General features: G+C 42.6%; 1 protein-coding gene across 8 annotated transcripts in view; it reads left to right on the top strand.

The window, feature by feature from the left end:
• The first annotated feature begins 2,439 nt into the window (after positions 1–2,439).
• MCF2L2 (MCF.2 cell line derived transforming sequence-like 2) overlaps positions 2,440–15,474 on the top strand; it is a 259,999-nt gene continuing 246,964 nt past the window's right edge. For 7 of the 8 annotated variants that reach the window (XR_015162240.1, XR_015162233.1, XM_086395932.1 and 4 more), the window contains exon 1: positions 2,440–3,112. Coding sequence is in view for 5 of the 8 variants with exons in the window: in XM_086395932.1 (XP_086252058.1) it covers positions 3,037–3,112 (76 nt within the window). In the remaining 3 variants the exon portion in view is untranslated. The remainder of the gene's footprint in view (positions 3,113–15,474) is intronic. The other variant, XM_086395952.1, reaches the window with a different exon arrangement.

Below are 15,474 nucleotides of genomic sequence, written 5' to 3'. Positions count from 1 at the left end.
TCCCTGGCTTGGGAATATCCCCCAGAGAAGGGATAGGCTACCTACTCCAGTATTCATGGGCTTCCCTGGTGGCTCAGATGGTAAAGATTCCGCCTGCAACGCTGGAGACCTGGGCTCGATCCCTGGGTTGGGAAGATCCCCTGGAGGAGGGCATGGCAACCCACTCCAGTGTTGTTGCCTGGAGTATGCCTATGGATAGAGGAGCCTGGCGGGCTACAGTTCATGGGATTGCAAATAGTCAGATACTACTGAGCAACTAAGCACGTCGCAACCTTTGGCATATAATTGATATTCAATAGATGTGACTGATTATTAATTTGTTCAGTAGAGAGGAAGGCAGGCTATTCTGACTTGTTCCTTGATTTTGCCATACATCAGAGCAATGTAATTTGTCAGAGACAAGAGATAAATCATAATTAGGATAGATAAAAAGAGGCACAGAAGGGAGGAGGGCGGTGGAAGAGAGAAGACAGGAAGCCTGTCCATGTTCACAAGAAAAATGGAAATAATGACTGTTTTCTTGAAGGAACAAGGAGGTATGGGCTATTGAAAGCTATGCTCATTTCTGCTTAGTTATATGATTTCAGAACTGCAAAAGGGACCTTGGGGATCACAGACCTACTCCCTCATGGCCCAGGTAGAGTAGCTGAGGCCCCAGAGAGTGTGTGTGAAAGATGAGGGGACAGAACTGGTTTCTGAAGACAGACACTGCCTGTTACATCTTGCCATAAGTCAGCCAATTCATCTCCATGGAAACCCCTGAAGATTGTGAAGGTACAGATGTGGGAAGGAGAGCTGCCTTCTGAGTGTGATTTATTTCTTTCCTTTTTCTCTCATTCCTATTCATAAGCTTCTCCTTACTCTTCCCTTCTCCCTTCCCTTACATCTGTGATTCTCACCCATAAGAACCTGACTTAATCCAAGAAGCTGAGTTCACTGAATCTGCAAATTCCAGAAAGTCCCATATTATCAGTCTCCTCAGCAATATGTTGCTTTCTAGAGACCAGTTCACAGTTGGCTCTGACTGGGCACTGGATACTACTACTACCAACAGGAAAGCCTTCATTTGGTTCCTCAAAAATACTTGTCATCCTTGAAGAGCCAGAAACTACTGTGGAAACACAACCCTAAGCTATATTACTCCTTTGGGTCTTTAAACCCTCTCTGAATTTCTTGCAAGGGGTTGCTATGAAAATGGTTGCTCTACTTGTGCAGGCAAAGTGCAAAGAGCCTAGTCATAGGAGGGAAGAACCTCTGCACAAATTTCACTTTGCAGGTGGCTTAACACCACCTCTTAACCACAGCCCACAACTGTTAGCAGAAAGCATTAAAGAACATCTCCAAACGCCTGGGTTGAGGAGCTATTACTAGAAATTTCATTCAAGGTGTTTGGGGTTTGGCTTTTTACATGAAAAAGAGGAAACCTGAGCTTTCCAGAATTGGCTCAGAACCTGTGGGTGATCCTGGCACTCTTGCGACCGGGTCCCTCCTTTTAAGAATGTATTGGGGGGACAACCTGGCCAGATTTGCATTTGTTCAGGCTTTTCACGTGGGCTTCTGAATTAGGTTACTCCGCCTGTCAGGTAGTATCTGGAGCCACCTAATGAAGCCCTGCGACGGCATCTACCACTGGATAGTTGCGGAGCAGACGCTCCTGTGTCTGACAGGGAGGATTCTCAAGGACGCTGTGCCAGAGCCTTTCCTGGAGGGAGCGCTGGCGCGCCTGTTGGCTGGCGCAGCGCTGGCGAGCTGTACAAAGGAAAAGGCCCACACGGTGGAGTCACTCGTACTTCGTACCCGCCTGCTGAGCCCGGCTGCTGCACAGCCCGCGCTCCCGGCTCCAAATGCGAGTGTGTCCAGTGGACTCCGATAACTGAACGAGACAACCCCTAACAGGGGGAAACAAATTCTAGCCACCCGTGGTTCCCCGGAGTCAAGAGATGGGACGGTGAATTGTACCTCATACAGCCCTTCTTCCAGAGCACCGCGGGCGGCCGCAGAACTTCCTGCCAGTCCCTTTCTTGCCTGGGCTTCTCCACAGATACCAGGCGAGGGGGCGGGGTGTAGGGTGTAGGGTGGGGGTAGGGTGGGATACCAAACTGAAGTCGCTGTCTTCTCTCCCCGACAGCTGGAGGACAGATCTTGAATCGCCCCCAGTCTTAAGGGACGATTCAAGATAGGTTCCTAGTGGCTCAGAGAGTAAGGAATCTGCCTGTAATGCAAGAGACCTGAGTTCCATCCTCCGATCAGGAAGATCCCCTGGAGAAGGAAATGGCAACCCACTCCAGTATTCTTTCCTGGAGAATGCTATGGACAGAAGAGCCTTGTGGCTTACAGTCCTTGGGGTTGCAGAGTCGGACACCAATGAGCAACTAACACTTTACGGGAGTGGGCACATCATTCTTGAATAAGGACACGCGCGTGCGCACCTCTCCGGGCGCCTCGGGCACCGCCCCCGGGCGGGGAAAGGTGCGCGCGGAGGCTGGAAGCGCTGCGACGCGCTGTGAGGCGGCGTAGGCGGCGCCGAGCAAGCCTCCAAGGTGCTGAGCACCTCAGCTCCTCAGTCCTCCGCAGCCGCCGAGTCCGCGCGCCTTTTGTGGGCTGACAGAGTATACTTCATCCCGACCCTCCCAGGAGGCAGAGCCAAAGATCGGACCTCCGATCCAGAAACCTATTCACCCGCCTCGACCCAGGAAGCCAGAAGCAGGGTTACGGCGAAATTGGGGCGACGTGCTCTTCCCACCTTCGGAACTGCTACTTTCCTGTCTCCCAAAGGCTGTCGTCGCGTTGGGAAAGCTGCTCGACATAATCTTTAAATTTACCCCCTGCGGGGCGTGGCTGGCGTCCTCTACCGTGCGGCCGTGGAGAGTTGGCCTTGACTGGGAGTGACTCTCGTTTTGTGCCTTAGGAGAGCGAGAAAGAGTGTGAGGGCCGAACATCCTTTGGAGGAGATGCCTTTAAATAGTCATCCATAGCAGCGATAAAAACAGATTTGTGTTGCTTTGTTTTGTTTATACCGAGTGGTTTTTCTGTGAAATGCTGTTTTGGTTAAAAGAAGAAATGGCCCCTCAGGAGTTCACACGGCGACTGGCCACAGTGATCACTCATGTCGGTAAATGACGCTTTTTTAAATCTTGCGTTTTATTAATGGAGGGTGGGGGCGTTGTCTGGGACCTAGTCTCCCCCACCCCTCACAGCAGCCCTGGGATGGCCTTGGGTGTGGACCTCGCTGCCTTGGGTGGTGCTCTGTAACGGGCATCCCTGGAGCGCAGCGCTCGCAGCCCTCGGGTCCGCCGCGTCTGGCGGGGCCGGGGTAGGCTGTGAGGCAGGTGTCTTCACCAGGCAATTGCCAAGTCTCTTGAACCCTACACCGAGGGCTCCCTGGAGGTTAGGATCTGTTACCCGCTGCTGACCGCGGGCAAAGGTGGCGAGTTGTGTGGTAATTGACGCGACTAGAAAGGAGAGGGAATAGGAAGAAGGGAGGCCGGTGCTTTCCAGCAGAAACTGCTGCCAAGGCACTGGGAGACGGGGTGCCGAGGTGCAGGCCACAGTAGAGGTCCTCTGCGCAGTCCTGCTCCCTGGCCTGTCCCGTGCAAGTGCTGCCTGGAGGTGTCGCCCCATCCCTGGTGAAACCCACTGAGAAACCTCTGCAAGCCCCGGGAGACTGAGCAGTTTTAATCCTCTTCCATGAGTTAAAAAAGCGGAGCAAAACATGCGTGCCTTCTTCCTGAAATAAGGGTTATGGTGGAAAGACAGGACATTGAGACAGTGGCAAGGTTAATTCTTTTTATCATTCCCCCACCCCTGCGCCTTCCCTGGACCTCCTTAAATAAAAAACACATTCAGGTTCAGATCTTTTGAATGTAGCTGACTAGAATTATCCTGATCATTTTCTCTGTTGCTCACTTCACTTTGAGGTTCTTCTGTGAATGTAAATCAGTTTTCATTGATAAAGTCAGTAGGTTTTCAATCTCATTGTTCCACCCATTTGTTAAAACTGCCTTCTTGGTATTTATATGATAAATATTGCTTCAGTTAGCCATCAGTGCTCTTTGAGCACCCTAGGTCAATGTGTTTAGTACAATAATGATACATACATTATTCATACTTATGGAATGATACACATGTGGGGATAGACTTTGGAAAATGATTTATGGACACATAGGGAGGCTCAGTTTTGATGATTCAGTTTTAAAACATGTTTCTGGTGCCCAGTGTGGCCACTGAACTGGTTTTTAAGACAAAAGGTTAGTAGAATTCTACCAGGAAAGACTGAATGTGAAATACTGCTGAAGGCAGGATAAAATAAAACAGAATTTCGGGTCTGAAATATACTGAATGCTGAGATGATTGTGCTAATACCAACAGGGAAAGAGCAGTGAACTGGGGGTATGACTGTCTGAATTTGAATCCTGCCCTAGAAAAGTCATGCAACTTCAGACTGGAAAATGGGAATTTTAATAATCCTTCCCACCCAGCTCAAAGTCTGCTTGTAAAATAATGTGGGTGAAAACACCATCTAACCTGTGACTGTGTTATTGGTCCTATTCTTGTATCCTCTGCCACTAAAGATATTGGGCAGATCACTGAGCCTCTTTCAGGGTGAAGCTTCCCATCAGTTAAATGAGGAGGTAGATGTGGACAATTATTCTCACCTGTTTCTCTGGATGTAGGATCTTCTTGAAGATATGGTAGGCAGTATATTCCTTGGCTGACACCAGGCTGCCTGTGGGGCCCAGACTATGGTATTTTCTTCTCCACCTTGCTCCCTCCCTCGTTCCATAGTCAGCTCCATGTAGGATACAAACATGAATTTGTTGTAGTTTATGCCCTCAAAGAACTTCTAATGACCCCTGGCATTTGTGTGCTTTGCAGCATTCTGTCTCTTCCTGTGTAATCCCACAAACCTGTGAAGTAGGTGGGGTATACATTATCACTCCTATCTTACAGTAAAGGAATTGAGACTTAGGAGGTTCATCATTTAAGGCTTCAAGAGGTTAACCAGTGGCAGGCTTAGGACTAGAAAGTACTTTTCAGATGCTCTGTTTGAGGATCTTACTGAGGGGTTCTCTAACCCTGAAGCTGCCCTTGCCTTCATGGAGAACTGAACTGGGTAGCTAGTAAAGCTTCTCATAGACTGGATTGGCTCTGTTTTGTTTTTTTTTTTCTTCTTCTTCCATTTTTATTGATATATAATTAACATACAGCAAGCACTGTATAAGTTTGGGATGTATAATGATTTGACTTAAACACATATGAAACTATTACCACAATAAGTTTAGAAAATATCCATCATCTCATTGAGATACAACATTGTGTGCTAAGTTGCTTCAGTCATGTCTGACTCTCCAAGGCTGCAGACTGTAGCCCACCAGGCTCCTCTGTCCTTGGGATTCTCCAGGCAAGAGTACTGGAGTGGGTTGCCACAGCCTCCTTCAGAGATGCAACATTAAAGAAACAGGAAAAAAAAAAAAAAAGAAATAGAAAAAACTTTTTATTACTTGTCATGAGAACTCTTAGAATTTATTCTCTTAACAGCTTTCATATATAACATACCTTAATTATATTTATCATGTTATACATTATATCCCTAGTACTTATGTATCTTATAACTGGAAGTTTATACTTTTTGACTCCCTTCATCCAATTCCTGTTTCCCCCTACCCTCTTCCTCTGGTAACCACAGATCTGATCTCTTTTTCTACAAGTTTGTGTTTTGAAGTATCGGATTTGACTTCGGGCATTTCCTTGATGAGCAGCCTTTGAGGGAGTTTGATCATGAGTTGGGGAAGGATTGAGAAGTGCTTGCAGCAAGATGTAGAACATTCTCCGGGTCCTGTCCTACCCACTCAACTGGGCAATAGTGCTGTGCTTTCATACTAATTCGACCACTTCTGCCTCTCAGTCAGTTCCCCCTCCAGCTGGGGTTTCCGCTCTTTCCATAGTCCTTTAGATTTGACAGTTCAGGTCTGGGGCCCGATGATTCAGTTTCTGAAATATCTCATGAGTCTCTTTCCTCTGTCCATTCCCACTGCTACCTGCCTGTGACCTGCTTCAGAATGTCATTTCCTCCTGACTAACCCTTGTGCAAGCCTCCTGCCTTTCTTGTGTTTGCCTTTAATCTATGCCAGGAGTAAAAACAACAGCAAAGCCACACACACAGAGCACTGTGTATTCTAGAACCTTTGATGATATCCATACATAGTCATTGTCTGTAGCCTGGAGTACAAGCTCTGTACTATTTGGCACACTTCCTGTCTTATTCCCCAATACCTGGTATTTCTACACCTATGGTTGCTTAACTCAGGCTCTTCTGTTCTTCAGCTTTGTTCCTCTATATTTTTCTACCCTGTTCCCACTTCTAAACTTTTGCTTCTGCTTTTCCCCCACCTTGAGTGACCCCCCTAAAATGTTTCTTCTCACACGAATGGTATACACCTTTCAGTCCTGAATCAACATCGCCTTCTCTGATCCTGATATCAGGACGTAGTGATTCCTGCTTTTGAATTTGAAGTAGGTTTTGTTCTACCCCCATGACACATACTCTCCCTTGTATTATGGTTAGTTGGTTATTCATGTGCATATCTCTGCTCCTAGACTCTTCATTACTTATCCATGTGGCCTAGACACTCACCTAACACAGGACTTCCCTCTAAGGAGGCACAGAATAAATGTTTACTGAATAAATGAGTGGCTTGTTGTGCCTTGAACTGAACTTTGAGTACTTAGTAATGCCAGGCAATTTTTACACTTTTAAGAACAGCTTGGAAGCATTTGTAAATAACTCTTTCAAACCCGATTTTTCAGGTAGACATGAAGTCCTTCAAATGTTCTTCATATGATATGGTTCTCTGTGGGATCTCTTTCTTTGGATTTTGTTAGTTTGTCAGGGAGCCTAATAAAAATATGCACTTCACATGTGAGCAGTGTCCAAGTGTGTTTTTACCTACATAGGGCACAAAAGAGGACCATCCTCTCACCTTTACTCTGGACTGTACAGTCACATTGGTTCAGTTACAGAATTTCAGAATCAGAAGTGTTGCATGATTTTCTCCATCCCATCCCTTTCAAGTCTTTAATCTTCTCTGCAACTTTTACTGTACTGCTATTTATATGCAAAGGTGCTGCCTAAGAAATCATGAACTTTCTCTTAATGCATCTCACATTGCTCTCGAACTTTGATAGACAGGGCACATATGGTTAACATAGAGCTTTTATTCAGTGGAAACCCTTAGTCATCCAGCTGATCAGTGTTGATAATGCCTCATGCAGGTTTCACATTTCTAGTTCAGGTCATTCTCCACCTTGTCATCTCATATTAGAAGTAATTATTTTTACCTTACTTTATCATTGTTCTAAAATAATTTTATGTTTGTCCATGCCCAATTAAACTGTGAAGCAGAAGGGACTACCCTTTGAGATTCCTTATATACTTGGAGATTGGATTGGTGGCTGTTTTAGTGATAAAAGCTGTAGGATTTTGATTTGTAACCCAGGTTGCTACATTTAGGACATTACTGGCATTAGCAATAGGCAACCAGAAGAATACTAAACTAAGAAATTCAGCTCACAATTCTTTATTCTATACAATGGAATAGTGGCTGAAATGCCTCAGATTAGGTCTCAGCTAAAGTTGGTGCTGAAGGAAGAGCCTAATGAGCAGAGTATCTGCTGTTCAGATGGGATTACCTGCTGTGAGGACAACTAGACATGCTGGAGTAGTGACTTCACCTACACTAAAAGTGAATTAACTGGATCTGAGCCATTTTTCTGTTAAGCTCTCTAGACACTGTGCCTAGGGCTTATGGACTAAAACTGTTTTCCTCCTAAAAAGATAATTGACAGCTGAATTGCAAAATAAAATTTAAGAAATGTTTCAATGCTCACAAATAGTATTTTATTACATTAAAAGAAGTGCATATTTGGAATTCCACTGCTGGAATGCCAGTGTGGAGAACCCCATGGATCCATTCCCCAGTGATACATCTGTAACATCTGGTGAAAACTGTAAAATAAATAACCTTTTAAAGTCTCTGAAAGTTGTACTAAGGGCATAGAGAATATGAAAAAAAAAAATAAAGGCAAGGAAATCTACTAAATCTTGGTAAAAACAGTGAGTATGTGGTACTTGAGCTGCGATCTGCTCCCTCTCAGCTCAGTGTAAAGGAAGCTCCACTCTTGATTGGGTCATGGCCAAGAAGACAGGGCTTCCTCTCCCCTCAGCTCTCAATTAAGAGATATAGTATCTCACCAGGAGGGGCAACGTGTCAGCATTTCTTATATTCTCCAACTGTAGGTTGCAGAGGCTCAGTTCTTGGTGAGTGTTCCACCCAGTCCTCACTCATAAGATGAAATCTCTAACCCACATGTGCCTTTGATCTGCTTCATTTTGTACTCCAAGAAATGGTATGGACCTAACAGAAGCAGAAGATATTAAGAAGAGGTGGCAAGAATACACAGAAGAACTATACAAAAAAGATCTTCATGACCCAGATAACCACGATGGTGTAGTCACTCACCTAGAGCCAGCCATCCTGGAATGTGACGTCAAGTGGGCCTTAGGAAGCATCACTATGAACAAAGCTAGTGGAGGTGATAGAATTCCAGTTTAGCTATTTCAAATCCTAAAAGATGATACTGTGAAAGTGCTGCACTCAGTATGCCAACAAATCTGGAAAACTCAGCAGTGGTCACAGGACTGGAAAAGGTCAGTTTTCATTCCAACCCCAAAGAAAGGGAATGCCAAAGAATGTTCAAACTACCACACAATTGCATTCATCTCACACGCTAGCAAAGTAATGCTCAAAATTCTCCCAAACCAGGCTTTAACAATACGTGAACTGGGAACTTTCAGATGTTCAAGCTGGATTTAGAAAAGGCAGAAGAACCAGAGATGAAGTTGCCAACATCTGCTGGATCATTGAAAAAGCAAGAGAGTTCCAGAAAAACATCTACTTTTGTTTTATTGACTATGTCAAAGCCTTTGACTGTGTGGATCACAACAAACTGTGGAAAATTCTTAAAGATGGGAATTCCAGACCACCTGACCTGCCTCCTGAGAAATCTGTATACAGGTCAAGAAGCAATCGTTAGAACCGTTAGAACTGGAACAGCAGTCTGGTTCCAAATTGGGAAAGGAGTACATGAAGGCTGTATATTGTCACCCTGCTATTTAACTTATATGAAGAGTACATCATACAAATGCTAGGCTGGAAGAAGCACAAGCTGGAATCAAGATTGCTGGGTGAAATATCAATAACCTCAGATATGTAGATGACACCACCCTTATGGCAGAATGTGAAGAAGAACTAAAGAGCCTCTTGATGAAAGTGAAAGAGGAGAGTGAAAAAGTTGGCTTAAAGCTCAACATTCACAAAACTAAGGTCTTGGCATCCAGTCCCATCACTTCATGGCAAATAGATGGGGAAATAATGGAAATAGTAAGAGACTTTATTTTTGGGGGGGTCCAAAATCATTGCAGATGGTGACTGCAGCCATGAAATTAAAAGATGCTTGCTCCTTGGAAGAAAAGCTATGACCAACCTAGACAGCATATTAAAAAGCAAAGACATTGCTTTGCCAAGAAAGGTCCATCTAGTCAAAGCTATGGCTTTTCCAGTATTCATGTATGAATATGAGAGTTGGACTATAAAGAAAGCTGAGTGCCGAAGAATTGATGCTTTTGAACTGTGGTGTTGGAGAAGACTCTTGAGAGTCCCTTGGACTGCAAGGAGATCCAACCTGTCAATCCTAAAGGAAATCAGTCCTGAATATTCATTGGAAGGACTGATGCTGAAGCTGAAACTCCAATGCTTTGGCCACCTGATGAGAAGAACCGACTCATTGGAAAAGACCCTGATGCTGGGAAAGACTGAAGGTGGGAGAATAAGGGGATAACAGAGGATGATGGTTGGATGGCATGAACGTGAGTTTGAGTAAGTTCTGGGAGTTGGTGATGGATAGGGAGTCCTGGCGTGCTGAAGTCCATGGGGTTGCAAAGAGTCTGACACAACTGAGCAACTGAACTGAACTGAACCCGTGTGTCAGAGTCAAAGAACACCAAACCCTGATTGATCTTGCCCTAGCTCCCTTATAGGGTGGAGTTTTGACATGAGAAGGCATACTAAGACCAGAAGCTTATGCCCTTGGCTCAGAAGTTTTGCTCAAGGGAGAGACATTCCCTGAGAATAGTTGAGTACAAAGCCTTCCCCAAAGGAACTGACTTGAAACAGAGTGTGGGGGAAGCTGAAACTTAAAGACACTCTTGAAAACAATGGAGATTTTGGTAGTAGCAATTAAGAGGAGGCTAATAGCTCTTATAAGAGCAACAAGCTAAGCCATAGGCCAGCTGATTTACCAAGAGAAGCAGGGAAAGAGATATTAAGATGTGACTTCCTGAGGTCAGAACAAGCATCAAAGCCTCAAAACTACCTCTGCCTATATTTGATTGGGTCAGATTGTGGAGCATTTGACAAACCAGTGCATTGTTGTAAACAATAGAGCAATCAGTGGGTGTCTAGTCCATTTGGGCTGCTAATAACAAAATATCACCGACTGGGTGTGGGGACCGGCCCGATAATGAACTGACCTGAGGGAGCAAGTGGTGCTGCAGAAGGATAAGGAAAAATAAGACTCAGAAATAAAGTGGGGATCAGGGGGCTGATGCCATTCGCAGGCAAAAGCCCAGATCCGAATCCTTGCATGCCTTTTATTGTTAACTTCTACTTCCTTATTCGCACTCTAGAGGTATCTGTTCTTTACAATCTCAGGTCATGGATAAAGATATACAATGCACAGTCCTCAATGTCAAACCTTCAGGCCTTTCATGACTTTGTTTAGCCTTTTGGCTAGCGAGGCCCTTTCTCAACAACTCCCTCAAGGCTCTGGTTATGGGAACAGCCACTAATGGTTTTCCATCAGTCACATCAGTACTTCAACATCTTGTTTTCAAGATGTCTTTCCACGATGTACTTTTTACTGCTTCCAGCCCTTTGCCTGGGGTTGATGAGAAAGTCATTCTTATTTTTCAAAGAAGCCCTGTTAATTATAATACAGGCCTGTGCATAGCATATTCCTTATATATCCCCTTTTTTTTATTTTTTGAAGCTTATTTTTGGTGATTATTGGTGATCATAGAAGCCAAAGTCATAGTCGCTAACTGCTGTTGTTGTCTGTGGACTTTCTTGGTGATTCACCACCAGACTATGTAGAAACAGAAAAAAAGACATATAAAAATTAACATAAAACCAGCCATTGATCCTCTGATAGTTTTCAAGTGAGGGATGGGATTTAACTGAGAAATCCCATTTGCTGCTGCATGCAGCAGATTAGATCCTTGCAAAAGGTGTAGTTTCCGAGAGAAAGTTTCCATAATCTCTTGTTGTAAATTATTTATATCCAAAGATAGATTACCTTGATTTAAGAGGTGTTATTTAACTTTGTCCCAATGAAATGATGATTCATTATATTTGTGAGGAGTGACACAAAAAGAAGTAATATTCCAATCACACTTAAGATGAATCTATTTTTGCAGACTATTTACTTGATCACTTAGTATTATAACAGCCTGTTGTAAATCAGCCATTTGTGCAGCTAATTTTCCATCTATTTGTCTTTGGGTAGACCAAAGAACATCAGAATCTTTATGCCATTCTTGTACAAAGTGCACAGTCTGTACACTCTGATGTAATGGCACTCCTGCTATAGCTGGTGTAGTAGCTATAGCAATAATTCGTAAAATGGCAGCAATTAACAGTCCAATAAACCATTTAGTGTGTTTTAACACTTTCTTAAGGATTTCTTCTACAATATACACTATCTGCCATGGTCTATTCATTTTTACAGGAAGCCGTACTCCAGATCTGGTTTTTAGAATATATAGAGAATAGCCATCCTGAAATTGAAGAGAAGAATTAATACAAGTATAAAAGGAACAATTTTGACAAGTAGCCCAGAAGAGGCATTATAAAAAGTAGGTCCTATAAACAATATGAAAGGTAAACAAACACATGCTTTAATCAAATGTGTTGAATTTTTATTGAAATGAAAGATCAGATACTGTTGAATTAAATTGCCGCTTCCATGCTGTTAAAGGTTGGAAGGCAGCTGATATTTTCCACAGTTCTGAGTGTAAAGGCATATAAGGTAATTGAGGTAAGGAAGGAGAGAGACTCCCTCCATGCCAATATATAGAGCTGTTAACAATGTTATTCATAAAGTCTAAAGTATTGTTTAACAATATAGGCAAATCCAAATTATTATTTTTATCCAAAGGATCTCCTTTGGGACTCCAATCAATAATTTCTCCATCAGAAGTATTGGCCATAATACGTCCAGTATTAGCTTTACATAATTTCCATTGTAGCCAATGTTCTAGTCCAGATTTTATAGAAATAATACAGTTAAGTAGATGGGGCAGAAACATAGTAGTATTTTCTCCTGTGATATTAAAGGAAAATGCTTCTAATAAGAAAAAATGAATTTTGTTCACCTGAGGTTCTTTAACTATAGATAGCCAACTTTGTAATCCTCTTTTAAGACAATGAGTTTCTGCCCCCATGCATATAGGGGTAAGATCTGTTCCCACAGTATAATTAACACTAACATTTAGAAGTTGTAGACCTTCTTCTGTTTTTAAAGGAAGGCTTGGGTCAAAAGGTCCAGGTAACCAAGAAGAGTTGTTTATGTGGAACAGAAGAATCCTCCACGTAATTGGTCTTAACAGGGGAGGATTGGGCACATATGCCCAAAAAGTATGACTGGCACTTACTGTGGTAGTTACCACAGATAACATAGCCAAGAACAAGGCAGCTGAGGTCAAAGGCTATCCTTGTTCTTTGACCAATTTTTCCCCTTCAATGGTCAATTTCTTCAATTGACCCCAAGTGGGTGGTTTGGCTTTGTTGGTCCTTGGAGCTGGTTCAGAGCGGTTGTTGATCATCAGTCTTGTTTTCCCCATCACTGGCAGCTCTCCAGGAGGATTGATGTTGAACCATGTCCTCTTCTTTCCTTTCTTTGACATGCTTTCCTGGCACCCAGTGGTGTTGTCCATCATCTGAAATGACAAGAGCATAACCTCGTCCTTTCCTAAGTCTAAGGCCCTTATACCAATTGTTCATAGCATTTTCCCACTGTACAGGAGTATTATCTGCAATCATTTGACCAAGAGTATAATTTTCACTAAGAATAGTGTTCTGAAAATGCAATGTTGCTGCTGGCTTTGTATGATCCAGTCTTAAATCCAAAAAATTTAAAATAAATAAAACGGGCTAATTTCTCTTTTGGTGTCATTGATATGCCATACTTTTCTCACCCTTTCTGTTTAAATAACATATTTTTTAGAGTATGATAAGTGTGTTCAACAATAGCCTGATCTTGAGAATTATGTGGAATACCTGTAGAATATGAAATATTCCAATCAGATAAAAATTTCACAAAACCATGACTCATATATGCAAGGCCATTATCAGTTTTAATATGTTTTGGTAGGCCCATGTAAGAAAAAGCTTGCAAAAAATGTGAGATAACATGAGTAGTTGTTTCTCCAGAATAAGCAGAAGCATAAATCATGCCCTAATAAGTATCCACAGAAACAAGAACAACTCCCAAACATCCAAAAGAAGGGACATGAGTAACATCAGTCTGCCATATATCAGTGGGATAAAGGCCTCTGGGATTAACCCCTGTAGTTGTAGGAACTTGGTGAGTAAAAGTACATGTGGGACAGGCAGGGATAATATTTTGGGCTTCTTGTCTGGATGATTGAAATTTATTCATCAAGCCACATGTATTTATATGTGCGAATTTATAAAATTTATAAGAAGTAAGAAAAGCAATTAACAAAGAGTTGATGGAATCATTGCCTTTTGCCAATGGTCCGGGCAATTTAGAATGAGATCTGATATGTGTAGTGTAAAAAGGGGCAGAACGAAGCCTTACTATATTTGTAATTGAGATAATATTGTAATAATAGATGATTTAGAAGAAGCCTTTGGTAGAGATATGGTTTCAATAATTTGTGTTATCTGTACAGCATATTAAGAATCTGATATAATATTTAATGCTGTAGAAACATCCTGTAATAAGGTACCTGCTGCTGCTGCTGCTAAGTCGCTTCAGTCATGTCCAACTCTGTGCGACCCTATAGATGGCAGCCCACCAGGCTCCCCCATCCCTGGGATTCTCCAGGCAAGAACACTGGAGTGGGTTGCCATTTCCTTCTCCAATGCAGGAAAGTGAAAAGTGAAAGTGAAGTCGCTCAGTCATGTCTGACTCTTAGCGACCCCATGGACTGCAGCCTACCAGGCTCCTTCGCCCATGGGATTTTCCAGGCAAGAGTACTGGAGTGGGGTGCCATTGCCTTCTCCCAATAAGGTAGCAATAGCCTCTAATTTGGCTTGTTGAACAGAGGTTAGGATAGATTGCTACACCTTTGTTGTGGGTCCAGTATAACTGGCTTTGAGAGTTTTATTTGCATCAGTAAAATAAACAGGGGCATTAATAATAAGAATTGTTTTAGTAATAATAGGAATTATCCATTTCTGTTTAGCAGCAGAAGCAGCTGCTGCTGCTGCTGCTGCTAAGTCACTTCAGTCGTGTCTGACTCTGTGCGACCCCAGGGACAGCAGCCCACCAGGCTCCTCTGTCCATGGGATTCTCCAGGCAAGAATACTGGAGTGGGTTGCCATTTCCTTCTCCAGTGTTTAGCAGCAGTAGTAATCAAAGGTGACTTTGGAAAATGGTTATGAACCTCACCTATGAAATCAGCAATGGCAATTTGCCCATCCATACTGGTAACAAATAATCTATGGATTTGATCATTAGTGAAAGGAAGAACAATTTCATACGGATCATAACCAGAAAGTTGTATACATCTGGATCTCATTTTTGAAACAAGAAAGGAAATAAGCATTGTGTAAGTAGTCATTATTTTCTTAGGAGTGTGGGACAAAAATCCCCGTTCAAGGATATCTTATGGTTGCCATAATATTCCTGTAGGGGAATCTAAAGTAGGAGGAATAAGTAAAGAAAGTGGCACAGTCGGATCTACTTGTTTAGGTTGTCTTTGCTGGATACCTTGATTCACAAGATCTAATTCCTGTTTAGCTTGTTCTGTTAGTACCTGGGGGCTATTTAAATCAGAGTCTCCTTGTAGGATTTGAAATAGGTGTGTCAAGGAATGATTAGGAATTGCTAAAGATGGTCATAACCAATTTATATCTCCTAATAATTTTTGAAAATCATTTAAAGTTTTCAAGGAATCAGTTTGAACTTGTATTTTTTGTGGTTTAACAATATTTCTTTGCAATATATATCCTAAATAGGTATATGGTTCCTGCTCTTGTAATTTATCAACAGCAATATGTAACGCATATTCTTTTAATTTAATCTCTGTATTTAAGAAAATACACTGAAGTTCTTTAGCAGGAGAAGCTAAAAGAATATCATCCATATAATGGATAATATAAGCATGAG

Source organism: Bos grunniens, chromosome 1 (genome assembly GCF_055505025.1).
Source record: "Bos grunniens cultivar Pamir isolate PY7600 chromosome 1, Bosgru_T2T1.0, whole genome shotgun sequence".
NCBI classification, from domain to species: domain Eukaryota; kingdom Metazoa; phylum Chordata; class Mammalia; order Artiodactyla; family Bovidae; genus Bos; species Bos grunniens.
The sequence above is the reverse complement of the archived record's forward strand: the minus strand, read 5'-3'. Positions and strand labels throughout refer to the sequence as shown.